General features: G+C 40.8%; 1 protein-coding gene and 1 long non-coding RNA gene across 14 annotated transcripts in view; both read right to left on the reverse strand.

The window, feature by feature from the left end:
• BTRC (beta-transducin repeat containing E3 ubiquitin protein ligase) overlaps positions 1-19,478 on the reverse strand; it is a 117,237-nt gene extending 97,759 nt beyond the window's left edge. For 2 of the 13 annotated variants that reach the window (XM_030488911.1, XM_030488908.1), the window contains exons 1-2: positions 19,291-19,472; positions 4,619-4,735 (exon numbers count right to left, since the gene is read on the reverse strand). In XM_030488911.1, coding sequence (XP_030344771.1) covers positions 4,619-4,735; positions 19,291-19,338 — 165 coding nt within the window. In that variant the 5' untranslated portion in view covers positions 19,339-19,472. Of the gene's footprint in view, positions 1-2,777; positions 2,847-4,618; positions 4,736-6,788; positions 6,833-19,264 lie in introns of those variants that run through there. The other 11 variants (XM_030488907.1, XM_030488909.1, XM_030488922.1 and 8 more) reach the window with 11 other exon arrangements.
• LOC115609122 lies at positions 11,832-13,332 on the reverse strand. The gene is made up of 2 exons (XR_003991757.1): positions 12,534-13,332; positions 11,832-11,893 (listed from the first exon to the last, which is right to left on the reverse strand). It is a non-coding gene; the product is annotated as an uncharacterized LOC115609122 (long non-coding RNA).
• Positions 19,479-21,471: the final 1,993 nt, after the last annotated feature.

Genomic DNA, 21,471 nt, shown 5'->3' on the forward strand with positions numbered 1-21,471 from the left:
TGGCTTAAATCATAGGTGTCAATACAATACAGGAATTGGAATGTCATGTCTATTGATCATATTTATACACAAACAGCGTCCCCCTCCCACTCCTCAGAAGTCAATTGCAGCTTGTCTTCAAAGGGTCAACATCTAGGTGATGGGATGTTACAGACTGCTAGCAGCACAATGCTGCCATTCAAAGAAAGGCTTAAATGAAGATCAAGGCTTAATAAATGAACTGTAGGTGTTTGCCTTTTTGTAAAAGAGGAACTCACAGGAAACAGCTAGAATAGAGAGCTTTGCAGGTTACTTAAAATGCTATTCTTAAAGCAACATAGATTTCTGGCCACCAGTATTCTATTTCCTCTAGCCCACACAGGAAAACAACACACTGCAGCACAGCAACATTAAATATAAAAACCTGCCATTCAAGGGCAGAGGGTAATGGCATCAGTGTGGGCGACCCATGCTCAGGTAGTGTTCAATGATTATCTCCAGTTTAAGTAGGCTGAAAATATGCAAATCCAGCCAGCACGGCTTTTAGCTAAAATTGTCAGGTTTATGGATATTTATAGTATATGTCCAGTCTTGCAGAACTCCATCTTCCTCCATCTCATCTGTAATACAAACTGCTTTTAGCCCACATTAATACAACGTGTTACTCGGACACTTCTCACACGCTGTATATGTCAGGCAGCAGCAGATCAATACTCAGCTATGCTGAGGGAAAAAAAAATCATTACCTTAGGGTCCTGTTTAAAAACACAGACAACAGGAGGATAAACTTAATGCACAGACAGCATTCCATCGGGATGCATATGTAGATTACTGCCTTCAAATACATCAAAAGTGTCTTTCTTTCCAACATGCGGTTTTAAAGAATCCTACAGGTAGGACCTTTGGTATATCTCCCACAGCAAATCAGTCTCGCACCAAAAAAATGTAACTTCTCTGCTTCTCAGGAGAGCTTTCTCTTGATCAAAAGTTTCCATCCTTTGTATCAATTCCCTTACGCACCTACTTCCTGTGGTGAAATCACAGCCCTGAAATTGCATTAGCAAAGCTATTTCCATGACAGCACCTGCTGATGACACAGCTCAGGTTTATAACATCTCCTTGGATCAAGGAGGAGTAAGAAGATTTAAGCTAAAGACTTTAGAACCAAAACTAAAATCAAAAGGAAAGCAGCCACATGGAAAAAGATGAGTGTCAGTTCTTCTGCTATTTGAGGTTGCCTGATGTGAAAGTCTCCTTGGAAAATTCACTAACTGAGCATTTCAGGTTTGGTTTGGTGTCGCCCCCCCCCCCGGAATTTTTCAGAGTCAAAAAAACATATATCTAACCTGCATCAGAAGATTGGTAATAACAGAACATCCAAACAATGCTCTTCCTATTGTTCTCCCAACCTAACACATAAGAAACAGAAACTGATGCCATGGGTCAACAAACTTGAGTTCTGTGAGACGATAACTGCAGAGTTGAGATTCCTCTGAGACACCTTGCCTGCAAAGTTTAAATCAAGAAAACATCCATTTCAATGTCCCAGCTGACCCTCACTAGTGTGGACTTGGAAAGAGAGAGAAATGGTCTCTCACAGAAAAGCTCCAAAGCCTGCTTCACCTTTGCGACACATCACTCATCCAAAGAAATTTGCAAATATAACACAGGACCCAACCCTATCACCTGATAGGTGTTCACTCTCTTCCCAGTTCCAAAGTCAATGTAAGTTGACAGCAGTAAACAACTTGTACAAACAAGCTACTACTTACTAAATGTAAGATAGTGAGACATGACTGGAGACAATCAAAGGCATCCTGTTAGCACCTGCAATGAAACTCTCATGTTTTAAGGAGTTTTGCTGCTGCAGTTTTTCATTCTCTCCCCCCCCACTCGAGCAAGTTGGCTCTTTGTTTCTGTTGGGCTCTTGGTACCACAGATGCCTTCACCACCATGTTTCGTCATTTCAAAACACCAGTTGCCATGACAACAGGATGCAGCTTATCTGTGCTGTTTTCATACTTCCAGTTTTTGTTGCCATAACAACACAACCATTCTGGCTTTCTACAAAAACAGCAACTTTAAGTCACATATTCTCAAGGCCTCAGGATTCATCACACATGTATCTTCATAAAAGAAGAGACTTGTACAAGCAATTTGTAAATTAAGCTATTTTTTCTGAAGGGAGATTTTTCACTCACAAAAGTGAAAAGCTGACAGCAATTGCTGGAGGCAGACTGCTGAGACATCTAAAGCCTGGCCTTTAATAATAGCCAGAGTAATATAGCACTAGGCCACTTCTGAGTAGGGACTCCCCACAGTGTCAGACTATGTCAAACTGCACAACTGTTATGTGATGTGAGTAAGTGTCCATACTTGTTTCACCCAGGCAGATCTGAATTAGACGCTAGATGCAATTCTCTTGAGTTTTAACCCAGTGGCCTCCCCATTATTACCAGCACCACCACCACCACGCAGCTTTGTGTTTGAAGGCCCATTTTAATTCTGTAATTCAAGCTGTTGTTGCAGATTTGTTTTCAGACTCTGACCCTTTCCATTTTCAGGTGACTGCATTTTGAACTTTTTATTCACAGGTAGTGCACATTCATAAGACTGGTGAGAAAATGTTATACAAACACAGCATGCATAAACACAGAACAGTGATGGCTATGAGGGGTATCAGCCAGCATGGCACCGTAACTTCATTACACCCTCATTTATGTACTTCACTAATGAGACAAGCACAGGTGTCCAACACGGTCCCTCACATGAGATGAATAACAATAATACAGTCCAACCTGCTTTAGCCATGCTTGGTATCCAGAAGATATAAGTTGGAATCCATCTTTTGGCATGTGTATTCGGGGCTAGGAGAGAATAGACATAAAGAGAGAGCTCCTTTTACACTGGGACCTAGCTAACCTAAATCTAAATTCTGGAGCATTTTAAACAATGCAGATTTTTAAGCCACGTATGAAGGTTTCATCCCCCTTGATTTAGTTCTTGTTTTCTCCTCTGGTATCAGCTGCTTTAAGAACATTTTTCTAATAAAGCCACCACCATCTTTATGATTTCCACCATTTTACATTTAAACTCAGTATATACAAGAATTTCTACAATTTCCACACAAATGCACTCGGATAAGCACAGCCTCTGTGGTGGGTGCAGCAGCAAAGACTAACGGTCATTAATGCTTTTGCCACTACATAAAGCTAAATGGTGTCAAAACAGCAGTAGCCAAGCTATGAGAGTGTTTTTACAGTCACCATCCTCAACACAGCAGACCAGACACTGGACAACATGGAAAGATTAAGGAAAATCCCTGCAGAGGTGCAGCCTTAATACCAGGGTAACAGGAAGCTCTACCCACACACAGCCATAAATTATGCCTCAAACTGATAGACAAATATAAGTTCCTCCCCATTTACTGTTGTCATGCTTTATTGGGTTGAAGAAAAAGGCAAGACATCAAAATGTTCTGGAAGCACATAACATATATAGCATAACTTACAGATAGAAAAAAGCATGGAACAAAAAAAATGAAACACTGCCATTCACAAATGTCATTCATTTGCAGTTCAAAGATATTCTCACAGTCAACTGGATTCAACTGTTCCCCCCCAAAAATTAGGAGATGCTTAGAAAATCACATCTAAGCCACAGGACCAGCCAGAACATCCACAGACACCAAGCCCAGAGATCTTTTTTACTCCTGGAAACTACTTCACAATCCCTTTCTTAATTTACTGCACTTCCCCTTCAAACCAGATGTGTGCCCCTACCACTCCTCATTTTCAGAATGGCTTTATTCGAGGTGAGTTTACCCCCATTTGTTCTTGAGTCAACACAATATTTAGTGCATATAGACTGTGTCTGCCATGGTACTTGTAACACTAAAACCCACAACTGATTGGAGAGGAGAAATGTATAATCAGTGAATGACTAATCCTCACAGCTACGGTGGGGAGGTAGTCCAGCCTTGGAATTTGAAAATAAAGTAAGAACTAGAACAGACTGAAATTTTGCCTCTCAAGTGAAGTACAAATACAGGATTTTACAATATACTTGGAACATCAGTTATTTTTGCTTCCCTCCAGTTTGACTTTAAATCCTCCTAAATCTTTCCAAGCAGTACTAAGATTATGCCCTGGTGTCCTAGCCAGTAATCTCAGTTAAACATGAATTTTAATAACCACCATTGTGCTGATAAATTAAAGTCAAGTATATCTGGTTACTGCATTCACCTGCTGAGTTTGGACTTGCAATGCTTAACACATTAACAAACTATGTTTTAGGGGACTTCTCACACAGCTAGAAGCATCGTGCTTCGAGACCTAATCCTTACTTCAGCACTAACTTCATGGATGGTTAGTCTCTCTACTACTGTAAAATGAGGACAACACTCATTTAACCCACCTCACAGGTTCGCTGAGAGGAACTGCTGACATTTCTATGTGCTCTGAAAATGGAAGAAACTATATGAAGTGCTACGTATCTAGCAAGAACGCTACAGAACCCCACATTTTACTCCTGGCTCAAGTGCTTCAGTTGCTTTTTCGAAGTAGCACAGCACAGTATACTTATCAAGGAGGGGAGGAAAGGAAAATAAAAGCCTTCATAAACAAGCAGAAAGAATGACCTTTTGAAATCGCAGTGTCAGGAGTAAAGAGACCTGAATACCAGTCTTGTATCTGCCCAGGCTCATACAACAAATTGTGAAAAATTGCTTCATTTCTTTCTGTTTCTGGCACCTAACCTACAAATTAAAGGATAACAGTCAAGCTTTCTCTTAGGACCCACAGGCTGCTTAACATTTGTAAAGCCCATCAGTCTAAAGCAGTTTGAGTAATTGATTTAAGTCACTGATTTAAACCATTTAATTTGAAGACCCTGGTCCTGCAAATATGTAAGTGTATTAATAGATCTGTCATCATCAACAGGATTCCACTCATGCAGGAGTGTCTCCAATATCAAAGATAACAGTGTATTTCTATTTAGACCACTCTTACCAATGCAAGTACTTTGTGAATTCAACATAAAGTTGCTTGAGTATTAGCAATAAAAGCAATCAGGACTTTCAGCAGATCAGCAGCTACTGTAAACTCAATTTATTTCTCAATGCTGACAAGTTAAATATACAAACAGGAGAAGCTAAGACTCATCACTCAACACCATATTTGCAAAATCCTCACAGCGTCTCCTCTACATTTGATAAATCTACCCTCACCTAAGAAAACAAGCCATACGGAAGAGAAGCAAATTTTACTAGTATGTGGTATGTCACTACCCACATACTGTTGCTTATGCCATTAAAGTGGGATATTTGCACAAGTGAGCCCCCATACACATCAAACACAAGCATTGATAGAAAAGCATAATTTAATTAAAATCTCAGAGATTCGCCATTGGCTAAACTTTTACAGCCAATTTCCTCAATTCTGAACTCCTGTGGTCCTCCTGGGCACACTGTGAATGACCTCAGGAATGCATTCTTCAGCACAGACAGGCAATTAAGTGAGTACATCCGGTTAAAACGGTCTGAATTTCAGTATCTGAATGACAGCAGACACAACCTCAAAATGATAGAAGAGGAACTGATACATGCTTGACAATTTAATAAACAAAATATTGCCCCTCTTCCCCCAGCCTGTAAAAGATGTCAGACACAGACAACTGCCTTGTTTGAAAGCTGTAGTATTTTATCAATCAACACTAAAATCTCCACGATTATGATCCATTCAAAGCAATTCTATCAGCAATACAATTAATTGCCCAGCAACATCTACTCATTTTTGTACTTTCATGAGCACATACTGTTTATGCTCATGGTTCAATATCATTTATAAGCATAGTATTTTCTCTTAGCATCTGCTCCAGCATTTTCCATGACTGGAAGTCAGGCTTATAGGGTAATTTTCTTCTCTTTTTCAATAGCCATGACAGTGTTTGCTTTTCTCAAAAAGTAACTCTGAAAGCACTCTAACTGCTAATTTCTATCATGCCGTTTTGTGAATATTTCAAGTTCGTATCTAGGTGAGTGACTAATTTGTAATATAACCCTGTCTACTTCCTTTTCCAAGACATCCACGTTTATTATTGAGGACTTGCTTTAAAAATGAGCCTTCCATCAGCCCAGATGGCTTATTCCACAACCATCAGCAACTTATTCACAGTTCTGAAATGCAATTTTAATCTGTATAAAATGCCTACTTTCTCTGTAGTCTTTTTGGTGGCCACAGAACTTATCATCTATATATTACCCATACATTAAAATTATTATATATATTGCAATTGTCTATAAACCCATGAGCCAGAATAGCTTACGTTGCTCATCTTTTTTTCTGCAACCCCTGCCTTTTTTCCTTTAGTAGTCTACTCTTCCATTTTTAATCCATTTGATTTCTGCAGTTCCTAGCAAGGCCCAGAACAACAGAATGATTTCTGAGAACAAGTCAGTAATTTAAAATTCAGTGGTACCCTCTTTCCCTTCCCTACAAAGGCTGATTTTTAGAGGACATTTAATTACAGGCCTGAGTTCCTATATTCTAAGCCTAAACACAACCCCTGAAGGCTTACAATATTTGACTCACAGCTGGAGCTGTGGTTACTATACAGTTTAAATATAAGCCTCTTTACTGTGCAATTTGTTTTGAAAATCAAATCAGATGCCGTGTCATAAACAAGTGCTAATTAAGTACTGAGCGGAAATTGGGCTTTTTTGTGCAAGAAGGGTTCTTAAATATCTGCATCTTCACTTCCATAAGAAAGGATAAATACGACAAGAATGATAATTATAAAAGGAAACCTACTGTGGTACTTGCAAGGCAGTACTGCTGCTTCACCATTTCAGCTGCTTCCATGTAAGAAAAAATGGGGGAGAAAAAAAGTTGAGACCTGTATGAAATATATATGTACTAAGAAGCTTATGAATCCGATCATATAACCCATAATGCTTCCTTCCTTTTCCCTCAGAGAAGACATTCACTCTGGGTTTCCATCACATACGATTTAAACAGGCAAGCTAAACCCATCTCTCTGCCACTGCAAAGCAATAATGAAGCTACTTGTATTTTCAGCCCTTTTAAAGTTATGGTCTACACACAGTATTTATTTGACGATAACACTGCATTCATTAGCTGTAACACCTTGTTTGATAAATATCAAGTGAAGAACAGGAATAATGCATTTTAATACTCTGATGGTTGCCTCTGAGTAACAATATTCACGACTCCATTAACTAACAGGCTCTCGGCTACAAAGGCAGAATTAGATCTGTCAGTCACTGACATGAGGGGGCATGGCCAGTTGCACTGAAGATTGTCCAGTTGAGATGACTTCCATCGCAAAGGAAAATATCCCCTGTGGCCCAGAATTTGTTAATGAGTTTGTATGCATTACAGCAATAAATTGCATTCCTACTACAGAAAATATAGCCTAAACTGATACCTTACTCCCCTGCCCAAAGCAACACTCAAAATAAGGCTCAGTTAGATCTGTGGACTCTAATCATTCAACAAAACCAAAGACATGATTTCAAACTCTTATTATTAGGGGAGAAACCCATGAGCTCTCCAATTCTAAGACCCTAAGCTGCCAATATTTTAAGTGTGCTCTTAGTGAGATTTTGTAGATAGAATGAACAAACATTGAGCCTGTTGACTGTCGAATCTCAGTTTGATACCAACCCCTTCAGAAGGACACAGTGCTCTCAAACAGTAGGCTCTGACTGCCTGCAAACTGCATCTGGAGAACACGGCTACTCTAGTTCTTCAGTGAATCTGTTTGGGGTATGTTGACCGAGACCTGCTCAAAACCAACTCCCACTGGAGAATGCCTATTTATATTCCTTGACAGATAAAAAGACACAAGTTTTTAGATCCTTCAAGAGCAGCAGTTACCAGGAAAACTACTTTTGTAACATGAAACACCTGGATACCTTCTTAAGGGCTCACAAGAATACTAAGACATAGTATTCAAAACCAAAAGGAGATCTGTAACAGCACTCCATTAATCTTCAGAGTAACAGTAAGCTCCGCAAACATGCTTACCATAGCAGCGTAAAGAGATCCTCTTTGTGCCCATAAGTAAAAACATGCTTGATTTCACAACCACTTGACATTTTAAGTCTGAAAATTCAAGCCTATATCCAGCCTTCTTCAAGACTGCAAGATCTGTGGTGAAAAACAAAGAAGCTACATTTCTCATGCTACTGTCTAAACCTGTGCCAGGTAAGTATCCAACAAGGACAGTGGCATTCATAGTGCAAGCATTATGTATACAACAGAAGCTGGAAGCTTCTCTAGAGATCGATAAAATCAAGCTGATGACTTTTAAGTATCTTGTCTGGTTTTTGTAAGTACATAGAAAAGTCAGAAAGCTGACCTGGACTCTAATTTTTCACTGAGATTCAGAGCATCAGGAATAGAGAATTATGTACTTGGGGAAAAAAAAAAAAAAGTCAGCCAAGGTGAACAAAATTAAGAAGTCTGGAAAACTACGATCTCTGTAATCAGCAGAAGAACCTACAGTGCTTTCATCTTCCTGATCTCCTGCTGAATTTTAGGGAGCAGACAAAAAGCATACAGAAGAGATGGGTTACAAGTCTGTGCCAATCATCCTGGAAGGAAATCTGCAATTCACACATTAAGCAGACAAATTTGTAAGAGGAATACTGGTTTATTTTTCCCTAAAGAAAGGGAAATGCTTTCAGGAGCAGACTCCCACACTCAATCTCAACATTTTCTGTTTAGCTACTGAGCTCTCATCTTCGGAGCTGACCCCAGTACTCAAGCCTAACATTTTTCTGTTCAACATAGTAACCAAAAAACTTCCTCTTCGCAGGAACGGCTATTCTATCCTAATTCATTTCCCTCAAAAAGCACTGCGCTACAATTACAATGTGGGACCTATTTACCTATCACAAGTAAGTTAGAATCCGTAACTAATTGCCCCAAGTACTTATTACCAAGATATAGTAAATCTCTTTTCCTGATCTAAATGCACTGTACTGAGTTCAGCTCTATGACAGTTCTCAATTCCTTGCAACTGGCACAAGATGTAAATGCTCCTTTACTTGGCTTAACTACAGGAAATTCCTCCTTAAAACTAGAAGTACCAAAGCAGCCTGCTGTCCCCAGAATGAAGTGGGGACAACAGAAGCAGCTGAAGACACTTAACTGGCAGCCTCTGGTAGCATTCCCATGCAGAACAAGTATCTGTAAGAAGACTAACCAAAGTAAGTGTAAAATGTTGCAGAAATGACTGGCCAGCCTGACCTCTAAAAAGGAAAAAAAAATAGCAAAAACCATAACATAAACATACAAACAGTATGTCCTGTCTCCCAAGAAAGGTAATCTGCTGAGTACTGGTAACTATTGCCAAAATCAAGCAGTCACCATGGGAGGCGTAAGTAAATCTACTCCCGATTTAGAACAAATCAGAATTAGTGCTAGACTAACCCAATCTTCTTCTTTAAGAAGATCACCGAAGTCCAGACAAATTAGAAGTAGTTAAGATTTGATAGATGACATGTAGGAAGTTACTAGTTAAAATGGAGAGGATTAGGATTAATACCAGAGTTGTAAGAAGGATAAGAAACTAAAAAGGGTAGAGGATCGCAGGCCACTGTGAAAAAGGAACTAACAAGCTGTACAGAGATTGATCTTTGTTGAAATCCATTATTAATCTTGAAATTAGCATTAAAATACTCTAATAGCAAAAAATACCCAACAAGAATTACCAATGTGCTAACAAAATTGGCTGAAGTTCAGAGACATCATAAATACACAGGACACAGCACCTTGAAGATGTGGGTAACAAAACCAACACAAGATACACATAAATTAAAAAGTACCATTATTTCTAACATAAACTAGAAACTCAGTAACTGAAGAGAGGAGAAGAGGCCCTGGGATATGTTACTCATTAGATAATGATGGTTTGCTACTAAGATGCAGCCATGAAGATGGCAAACACTACTATTGAATATTGTATAAAGTGAAAAAAATCCCAGAAGAGAGAAATTGGGATTACTGCTTTTGTACAAGGAACCAACAAAACTTTTCCTGGAATCTTCTGGGAGACCAATCAAATTCTGCAGCTGTTTAAAAAGCTCTGCTAAGATGATCAGAAGTTACAGGAAATGTCTTATTATGGAAAAAAATAAAAATAAAAACTGCTGGTTTAGCCTGACCAGATCCAGCTCAGAGAGCAATAGGATTGCTCTCCACAAATACATGCAGATGAACACAGGGGAGAGCTGTTTAAGCTCAAAGACCACATTGGCACAAGAACAAATGAGAATGAATTAGCCATGAACGCAGTTAAGCTGGAAAACAAGAATGAGGATTCTAGCTTTCAAAGCAGTCAAATTTGGAATAGCTCTACAATGGCATAGCAAAGAAAATTCCACTCATTTAAGAACTCCTTTGAGTAGCTTGCAAAGGGGACTAGAGAGTACACTGTCTGCCAGTATCAGACTTGAACTCATGCTCCAAATCCATGCAGATATGTTTCCTTTCATTGATGAGCTCTGTACTGGTTTATGCCTCTGCGTAAGGTCTTATTTCCAGGTCAGTGAGATATGGATATATAGGAATATCTTCTTGTCAGAAAAAACCTCCCAGGACACTTACACTTGCTTATAAACAAGAGTTGTGACTAAGTAGAAGAGCTACAGACTTCACTGCAGTCATCCCAGACAAAAGAACAAAACAAAGGAAAAAAGTTACAAAAAGAAAAGTAACAGGGAATGCAAATTTTTGTTCTTTGGAACCTATCAGCAGCAGAAAACACCTTCTGTCATATTTGAAAAGAGTGTTAATGTTGTTTGGATTTCTTCAGAAAACTGTTGGGATGCTTCCAAGACCCACCTTCTAAAATAAGATCGATCCATAGTTTCTTGAGACTACACCCACTTCTCATTGTTCTAATTTGCAGCAGATGAATGATAGCTGGCTCTGTTTCCTAATCCCGCTGAGAGTTTTGGCACATGAGGAAGGAAGGGCACTGAGCAGACCCAATGAACAACCCCCTCTGGAGAATCGCCAGCATCTTCCTAACAGACAGAATTCAAGGCCAACTGTCCATAAACTAAAAGCAACTCCCACATAAACACTGCTCCATTCTGCATCGGTCTCGTAATAAATTACAAATGATGTGTGTAGAGAGGGAGAGTGACTACACTGTATGACAGACTTCCATGATAGACCATTTTTCTCTGAAACAATTAAAGACTGTTCTGGTTGCTGTATGGGCAAGCCTGGAAACATTAAGATTTTCTTTTCTAGTCAGAATACAGTCTATCCCTGCTTTGTATCCTAGCAAAGACAGCCATCACCTTTCTCCCAAGTATTTAATCCATCCTCCTATATTTGGAAAAAACCTCAAGAATAACTATGTCCTTAGCTGGAAACATCAAGAGAGAAGACTCCTGTGAACAAACCGAAAGAATCTACATGTAGGCACAAAGCCAGCTGATGGAAAAACCAAACCAGAGTTCTGCACTGGCTGCTATTTCCCAAAGTCCCTTTCTACAATCTTTTTCAAATGTGCTTTGCTCCAGGTGCTTCTGAAAAAGATGGGCCATCTAGACTACACTTAGAAGGACACTCATTACTGTCCTGATAACATACAACTGCACTTAAGAACTTCATTCCTTCATAGTATATCCCTGCGACTTTTCCATTCTTACCACAGGATGGAGGAAATTAAACCAGCGCTAAAGCTCTTTGCTTCTGCTAGTCCAAACTGGTTACTCCAGTGGATTCTGCCAAGAGGTTGCATGGCTCCTGCTCGCAGTCTGTAAACACTTCTGTCCTTCCCTCAAGACAACTGGAAAGACCCCTTGCTGAGCTTTCCTATTCTTCCTCATTCTCTCCATCCTGCTGCTCTCATTGAGATGAATGCACAGACCCTGTTTCAACAGTGGGGGGGGGAGGGAAAATTAAATTGGATGTTTCTCAATTCTTAGTAAAGAGGAGAGCTAGAAAGCGAAAAATTGTGATCAGTCGTTTGTTTCCAAACAAAATCACTGTGGAAAAGTGAAATCATTTAAAACTGAAAGTCGTCTTTGCTGCTTCTCAAACCTTCTGCCACCACAGCTAACAAATTTGGCTGTGCACATGCAGCTGCAAGCACGCTGAGCACCCATTGGTTAATGGAACCACAGAACTTGCAGATGAAAGAGAAAAAATGAATTTTAATGCAGTTTTTAGAAATACTTGTCATTGTTTCAGCATTGCCATTTAGTGAATGGGACCGATTTCTCTCTCAGTAGGGGATGATATTTTAATGATGTAACAATGTACTTCCCAGAAGAAAGACAAGCCTCATGAGGCAGATTAAAACTAAGAATATTCAGATCCCATTAAAATCAGACAGTTTCAAGCCATTTTTTAAATTAATTTTGTTTAATGATAAAATGTGTTATCTTAACAGGTGGCTAGCCAATTGTAAAATTAACCAAAACATGGTCAGAGGCACAAGGCTATCCATTAGAAGAACTGATTTCTTTTTATTCTGTCTTTTACCATCAGTGTACTGTATGACCCTACACAAATTCCTCCAGCCCATGACCCCAGGCAAATTTCTGAGCTTCAGCTTTCTCTTTCTGCAAAATAGGGGTAGTATTTGTCCAATACCAGAGCTCCTCAAGACCTCGGATCAAGAGACATCAGAGAGTGTTGCTGTTTAACCAGCAGGACATATTTAATGCGACTCCCAGGATGTTTATTTTCCACAGTTTCTGTGGGATCACGAAGTTTTTCTCAGCACTACTCAGCATCCTGTCAAGAAAACAGCTTCATGTTTGATTGCTTATTAATTGTATTTTAAGCACTTACTATTTAGCTGCAGCCACTGGACTCTGCTATGCTACAACTCATTTTCAGTTTCCACAGCTGAACACACACTGCATTCAGCCCTTCTGTGCAAAACCACCTCAAATATATAAAAAATACACCTTGTGACCATCTCCTGAATTGTAGAATGGGGGAAATGAGGAAGACTGAAGAAAACACTGAGTATTAGAAACACCAGTTTAAGCTTGCCACTGAGAATGCTTAAATATTACACAAATCTCACAGCACACATGGAGGTTAGAGATGAGATAATGTAAGCAGACAAGGAAGTGAGAAAACAGCTCATTCCATCTGCATTGATGAATTTAGCATGAAAATTTTCATACAACAAAATCCAGTTGCTCAGCTTGCTGGTTTTGCTGGTCTTACGCACGATTGATCCCTTACACCCTAAGTACTGCAGCAATCACTGAGAAAATGAATGAGACAAGAAATGCATCTATGCAGATGAAAAAGTGTCAGTGGAAGCCCTTCACTCAATTCTCAATGAAAATTCATAATTCCAAGGTCTGACTCTCCTTGTAGAAGAAAGTAAGTACTTTTCATTAGCAAGTTTTAGGATACAAACAAACTACCAGCACAGTAAAACCCAAAGAAAACAAAATAGTGGATGAACACCATTCACTTGACAAGCATAACCAGTCAACATTTGTATGTCGGGAAATACCTTCTGATCCCACTTTAAACGTTTGCAGAGTATGAAGTGAATTCTAAATGAGACCAGAGCATGAAGTTTCTTCTGCCATCTAACTCCTAGACTCAAGTCATTCTTTCCCCTACCTCATTAGCTGCTAACACTGAAAATAAACAAGAAAACAATGTAACTTCATATTTTCATCTCATTCATGGCCCAGAGATTAGAGTTTGGTTGGCTATTGGAAATACTCCAAAGATTACCATTTCATTCTTCCTTCATTAAGTATCTCTTAGAGAGGTGATCTCCAAACACTGCACATTCCTACCTTACCTCTGGAGATAATACACAGCTACAGAGTAACCTTATTTTCTTCCTCTGAAATCTTCATTACCTCTTTCCACATTTCAAACCACTACAGGATGTTGAGAACATTGAGGCCACTGTGCATATCTGGTATCTTCCAAGGATTATTCAGGAAACCCTTTGCCTAACCAAACTTCGTGGTTAGAACAGTCTGCTTTATCTTTACTAATGAGAATGATAATTTAGTACCAAATACTCTTGAGGAGTTATAGCTCTGCTGACTGGCAAATAATTTGCCAAGGCAGATTAGTTTAGCTGCATAAAATAAATATCCACCTGCACATACTAGCACTAATCAGGGCGTGAAATTAAACTTTTTATTCAGTGGGAAATAACTGCTGCAAGGCGGCGATTTAGTCTGGGAAGCAAATATTAAGGTCAGCCTATTCTCTCTGATGTTTATAGTATATATTGCAGTGCGGAGAGCGCAGAGCAACAAATTCTGCTTTTTAAGTCTATGAAACTAAATACTTCAGTGATGCGACAGCAAATTTGCCATTTGCTTTTCTAATTGCATAAATTTAATGGAGCAAAGTGGCTGAAATGAAACGTTACCAAAGAAGCAAGGGTGAAGTTACTGAAGTACCAGAGGCCTGCACCAAGAGCAGAAAAATCTGTGGCACAAAGTTTGGGGTAGAACAAAATATTTTCTTTACAATGTGCTAGTCCCAACAAATCCTCAAACATTTCAGTTCTACTGCAAAATAATGACTAAGCATACATTTAATATTCAAGCTGGATTTTCAAACCCCGATTTAGGAGGCAACTCTCTCCTATCCCAGCTGTTCTACAAAACTATTTTCATTGCTTTCATGCCACCATGATTCTCTGCCACAATGACCACAACAAAAATATGTTATTAGGAAGACTATAAGGTTCTCAAAGCAGACTTTAAAAACAATACCTAACAAGTCCCAGGTTTTAAAATACAAGTCCTAATGACACCAGAAATCATACAGGTTCACTGCAAACAGAACCACTTTTAACATATAAGCTTTTGTCCATCTGTTCCATACAGACACACACACAAATAGAGAGAAAGGAAAAAAACCAAAACCAAAAGAGATTCCAAGTCTGTTACCCTTCAGCCTCCAATTACACTGACTATTCCTCAATATATTCCCTGCCAGTTATGTGGAAGCTCCTACAAACAGGAGAATATAAAAATTAAGGAAGTTTAGCGGTTTGTATCATTAGAAAAAAATAAAAAAGCAAACAAAAAACACACCCACAGATGCATCTTAAAAGACAACCAAAAGGTTTTGGTTCTCCTGTGAAACTGAAAGGCCATCAGGACCTCCTAGAATCATGTCATCCAGGAAAAAGAAGCAAAAAGGAAAACAGTAATTTGGGGATGAAATAGAAGACAGACACTCATGAAAAACACTAGTGCCAACATCTTCCTGTTCACAAGCCAGGAAATGAAATGAAGTTCTGCAACTTGATTCATTTAGAAAAAAAGAGAAAGTGAAACTTCATTAAATATCATGCTATTGCATCCCAAACCATCCTAGATGGGATCCCAAACGGGCCAGGTACAGCTTCAAGCACTGCTAATTAAAGAGAACGGAAGTTGTCACTAGTCCATTCAGGAAAACAGATGTTGCTTCATAGAGCTTTGATATTTTTCTTAAATACCTTTCAAAATGAGGAACAAAAAATATGAACTCTTATAAAAGGGCTTTATTGTATTTTTATAGCATATTACATACCTTGTAACAATCATTCTGTTAAGTGTGAATGTCAGTTTTATTTTCTGTCCCTTTTTTCCTGGCTATTTACAAGCTTTGTAAGAATCGTTCCTTAATTAAGTCTAAACATAGTTTTATATAAATGGATTCCTGGAATTAAAAACGTTCAGACTTAAGAAATGATTGTTACAGAGACTGTAACAGGCCGTAAAAAAGAATGCCACTTTAAACAAAGATTTCTCATTTTAATTAAAAAGATAATCATCAGAACATTCGTATACTTAACAGAACCATTTGAAGCTACTTTGAAAAAATATCTACTATTCTATGCAGGCATATGTAGTTTATATTATATTTAATCAAAGTCTCAGTTGAGCCTATTGTACTCATCCTTTAAATACTGTATCTACAGTTTCACAAACACTTCATTCAAATATGAAAGTTACTTATTGAGCACCTCATTTCTGGTAGTTTTGTAAACAGTTATGACAACAGAAATCCATATTCTTCCAGGCATAAAACCAGAGCTCAAAAGGGTTTTGGGAGGGGGGTTTGTGGTGGGGTTTTTTTTAAGCTAATGGGCACATTCACTTCTCCTTTTAGCTTGTGCATCAGTCTCTTACACACTGTACTTTATGAAGACTGTAGTTTTGTATCTGTAGTATTGGGGAAACATGAAGAGGGGCTGAGGTGAACTGAGACAGGATCCACTTTGGTAAAATCCTTGGTGTAGCTGCAGGACTATGTAATTTACAAGATCATATTTTAAATACATGAACTGTCTTTTATTAAAAAAAAAGAAACCAAAAAAAAAACCCCACCCAAAAAACCCTACAAAATAAACAAAACAAACCTTTGGGATGACATGTATCAGACACGATAGAAAACACTCATTCACCAGCAATACCAGCCTTCCCTGGTGAGCAGTTGCTCAGTATTGCATAATGCTAATACACAGCAATTTCATATCAGAAATAAATTTGGCCTTCTTAAAACGCAGAGGTAAATTAAGTAGGCAAATGAAGTCAAATGAATTACTTAAACCTGAAAGTATTAGATTACACATATTGTAGCTGACCACAGATAACGAAGAAACTGGTAGCAGATATTAGCTAAATAGAATACTGTTTCACTGGTGAGTAATCAAGTCAGTGCCAGCCAGAAAAGAAGGTGGCCTTCTTTTACTGCTATCAAAAAGTTGCATAGACATGAGCACACAGAAAAAAACCCAAGAAAATGAAACAGAGTCCAGTTTGTCCTTCAAAGCATCAAGTACAGATACTTTAAAGTAATATAATTTTATTCATAATACTGGTGTTGGGTGAAGTCTCCACATGACATTTTTCTATTAGACATCAAAATAAAAATCAAATCAGCAGGTCTGTCTTGCCCAATACCTCGTGATTCAAGAGAGTCACAAGTCAGTGCTCAAAGCCAAGGCCAAAAATTAGGTACTGACATTTTTTAAGTGGACAAAAGCATTATTTTCTAAAGATGCACAAAAACACTACCACAAATCCACACCAAAAAGAAAACTATCGAAAGCTGGAGAGGTGACAGGGCTTGCACCTCCAAGAGTTATTTGAGTATTTACCTACAATGGCATTTGGGAAACCCTCAGGAAAAAATCAGTAATTAATAGCAAAGCCCACCTCAACCATACTGTGAGCCACCTAGTAAGGAAGATGTACATGAAGCATATCACACACTTGGATGAACAAGATAATACACTGCGAATGATTCAGCATTAGCTGAGAGGATGCATAAGCTGATCTACTACCCCATGTAGATAATTGCACCAATGCCATTACTGCAGTAACTAAGCACTTTCTTAGTGCTAACAGGCAGAAACAAGGTGCTCCCCACGAAGGCCAAGCTGACACTTTCAACTAATACCTCACATATCAGATGTGCCTGTGCCACACCTTCAAGAACACCAGAAGACCCCACCAAGTCTGACAAACACTTTATCAGCATAACTAAAGCAAGAGTCATGTTCTAGACAGACATGCGCTACAGAAAAAGCCTGAGATGTGTTTCTCACTCTCCCCTCAACCTGTTAGCAAAAAATACCCCAAAAATATTCAGAGTGGACAGAGGGAAGCCACATCTTTCACTGAGCTTTTAACAAGCATTTTGCATACAAGAGGCATTTCAATAAAACATTGAGGAACTTGATTTAGCTTTTAGTTCTTAGCGCAGCCTGATCTTGGTAATTCCTCCCTTTATCTGGTGCTCTTAACAGATGCGTCTCCCGTAAGAGCAGCTCGCTCACGCTCAGGTCTCTCCCTAATGTCAGAGAGCTTTATTGTTGGAGTGGAACACAGCCAGCTGCGAGATGCACAGGGATTCCCTCAGCTCCCAGGCCCAATCTTACAGAAGAGCTCAAAGGCCCGGACTAAAGCCTTGGATGGGAATCTTAGCACAGGAGGTGAAAAAAGCAGCATATGAGAAATCAGCGCAGCAACGTTCACAGTGGTGTTTGGCAGAAGAGAAAAACATCTCAGCAGAAACTTTTCAGAATATGAAACTCACTATCTAGAGGCAGGTTGTAATTACCAAGCTTGGCCAAACACAAGTGCAACATGATCTGAGACACTCCTTTGGCCAATCACACACCAAAGAGGGTAGTTTATTATTACTAATTGCTACCTTGCCCATTTAGGTATCCATAGCATTTTCCCACTTCATTGAGCAGAGGCTCTATAAATCTGATGAACTTGGAGACTACAAGCAAAAGGGTCAAAAAGTCTCAAGAGAAACAAGTTCTACAAGATTAAAAAACAGAAGCCAAACAAGTGTTTTGAAGCTCAATTAAAAATTACAATTTGCAACTAGTATTTCCTCAATTTCATTTTGGGCACCTGTTCTGAAGGTTTAATAGAATTGTTTCTTCCTGATGAGCTTAGATTTAATTCTGTACCACTGGAAGCACTAATCCTAAACTAAACTTTTAGCAAGTGTTGCCAGTCATTTAAATCATATCCCTAGGGAAAGAAAGGTTTTGGGCACCCAACATTTACATTCAATTCAGTTGGCAACTGTGTTCATTTCTAACTCTTATGTTTCTAGCCAAAACACTTAGAAATATCAACAAATGAAGAGAGAATGAAACTACGGCTTAAGTGCATCATGCCTTAAACCTAAATAAACCAGCCACATATGAAGAGCATCTTGGATGCGAGTACCCCCAAGGCTGTTTTCCATGGCAAAGGCCAACTCACAGACCTAAAGAATGTAAGTGCTCTTCATGTTCACTATCAATGATATACTGCTGCAGCAGCAGGTGAAGGATTTAAGCACCAGTATTTACAGCTCTCATGGCAGAACGGAAGGAAAACCAGCACGAAATCGCAGAGAGATGCTGTGCAGTACAGAAGGATAGTCTAAGGTGCATATATAAAGAGAAAACCCCAAGAATTACATGCGCGACCCCTCCCGGAGCCTGCGGGCCCCTCTGCCAGCTCCTGCCTCTCTCCAGTTTAACTTCTCCCGCTCCCAGGTGCCACCCGCAGCCCCCTTCCCCCCTACACCACAATACTACTGATTTGGGGCCCCGCTCCCGGCTCTCAGCCCCCTCCCCGCACCCCGCTGCTCCTCCGGGGCCCCGCTGCCCGCCCTCCCCCGGCCCAGCGCACCTCACGGGCCCGGCCTCCCCCAGGGCACCCGTCCCCATCGCCCCCCTCTGCCCCTCCTCGCATCTCTCGCCCCTCCCCACACACGCAGGTGCCCACCGCCGCCAACGGCCGCGGCCCCTCACCATGAATTTGAGGGCTTTCTCCTGCAGCACGGCCTCGGCCGGGTCCATAGTCCTGCGCCAGGGCCGGGGCCGCCCCTCGTCTCAGCGCCAGGCCGCAGCCAGCGCAGACAGGAACCTGCGCTGCCCCGCGTCCCCCCCCCCCACCTCACCCCGCTGCCCGCACGGCGCATGCGCCGCCCGCAGGCCCACGGGAAATGGAGTCCCCGGCCGAGCCACCGGCCAGGGCCCGTTCGGCCGAGAGGAACTACAAAGCCCAGAAGGCCTTGAGGCAGGAGGCACGCCGGGAGCCGGCCGGCGCATGCGCTGCCGAGGGAGAGGGGGCCGACGGGAGTTGTAGTAGCGTGGGGCTGGGGCGGTGTAGCCGGAGGGCAGGGGCGGGAGGGAGGAGGGAAGAGAAGCCCCGTTCCCCGGGGACCGTGTGGGACATTTCCACCCCAGACCCCCCAAGGCACTCATCAGCACCTCACGTGTGGCTAATGGCGGGGTGCCGGGGCAGCAGGCTCCCCAGGCAGGGCCTCACCCGCGGCCCAGGGGCTGGGCTGCTCCCTAGTTCTGCCCCGGTTACACTTCGATTTTCAAGTCAAATGTTACTGGTAGAACATCTAAAATTAAACGTGTGCACTGAACAAGTACCAAAAATGTCTCTGACTTTTGTTTGGAGAGAACTCTGGCCCAAACTGTGCCTTGTCAGGGGTTATGAAACAGGGAAACTTCGTCGCTGGAATGGATCAAGTAGACCTACATCATTCTTGAGGGATGTTTGTTCAAATCCATCCTATAAAGAACACTCCTTGTGTCAACAGTCTTCCGTGGTGCCTCAGTGCCCTTAAACTTAGCTTTTTCTTTTCTAATAATGTTTCTAAAACAATTTCCCCTAAAAATTGGGCCAAATTCTCTTTATTGTACCAAGCAGCAAGCAAAAGAATTGATCAGCATCCTTGTAACAGGAGCTGCATATAAACCAGAGGGTATTTACATATCCCCCCCGCCTCGTCCTTTTATCTTCTCTGTTACACACCAAACAAGACCAGCTCACTCTTTGGCAGCCATCGCTTCTAATCCTCTTGGGTTTGTTAAATTTGTCTAATCTCTGTCCAGTTTTCCTACACTTTTCACAATGTGCCCAAAAGCTGAGGCCACCTGGCATGGAGCAGCACACAGAAATTACCTCCAGTGTCTTTAGTACTAATTATAAGACACCAATAAGTTTTTCCTTTCTCTATAGCAAACATGACACTGACCTCTACGCAGTTTGTCATCCAATAAAAAATGGCTTTTCCTTGTCATGTTTATACATTTGATTGCATCTTAAGTGAGATAGATACCTTGAATTTCTTCCTGTTTAGGAGAAAAGGAGCCAACCACAAACATCAGCACTTGCTTGCCAACATACAGCTTAAACCCGTTGGTTTTGTTCTGTGTTTGACCTATAAAGCAAAGCTTCAACTCTCAGGTATGAAACCAGCACCTCCTGTGCACCAGCCCCTTCCCTCATTTTCTCTAGACACCCCATCCTCTCCACATTCTTGAACAAGATAATCAGAGGGACAACAATGCAGAGAATATGCCCATTACTGGATTCCTTGCAGGGACATATGACCTAGATGGTGCCTCATGACTCAGCACCAGGAGCGTGTCCTCCAGCCAATGACCCAGTAGAGGTGACAGGGAATGTCAGCCCATGCGGGGTGTGATTCTGGGATATGCTATACTCCCAGAAGAGTAGCTTGAGAGAAGGACACAGGAATAACCTTATGTCCTCCCTTTACGATCCCAAGGCATAGAAATCTTCCAAAGAAAGCTTTCAAGTCACCAGGACATGGGCTGCTATTCTTGGGCTGGCCCAGCTACACTCTTGGTCATCATACTTTAAGCCCAGACTCTTAACAGTGAAGCACCTGAAATGCTTGGTATAATGGGGCTGGGCATTTTCCAGACTGCTGACAGCACTGAAAACACTCACCACAATTATATAAATAACAGTAATTATAATGAGGGAGTCCTATAATTACAAAGAGACGGCTCCTGTAACAGTACTGCAGGCAACCGGGGGCTGCCGGCACTTGAGGCATGGCTCTCCTGCGTCTCCTCCCTGCAGGCATCCTGCAGTTGGCTGGGATGTAAATGGATCCTCTTCATAGCAGCGTGACGGGCTCAAGGCTTTGATTGCATGGTTTATTT

This window comes from Strigops habroptila, chromosome 5 (genome assembly GCF_004027225.2).
Source record: "Strigops habroptila isolate Jane chromosome 5, bStrHab1.2.pri, whole genome shotgun sequence".
Lineage (NCBI taxonomy): Eukaryota > Metazoa > Chordata > Aves > Psittaciformes > Psittacidae > Strigops > Strigops habroptila.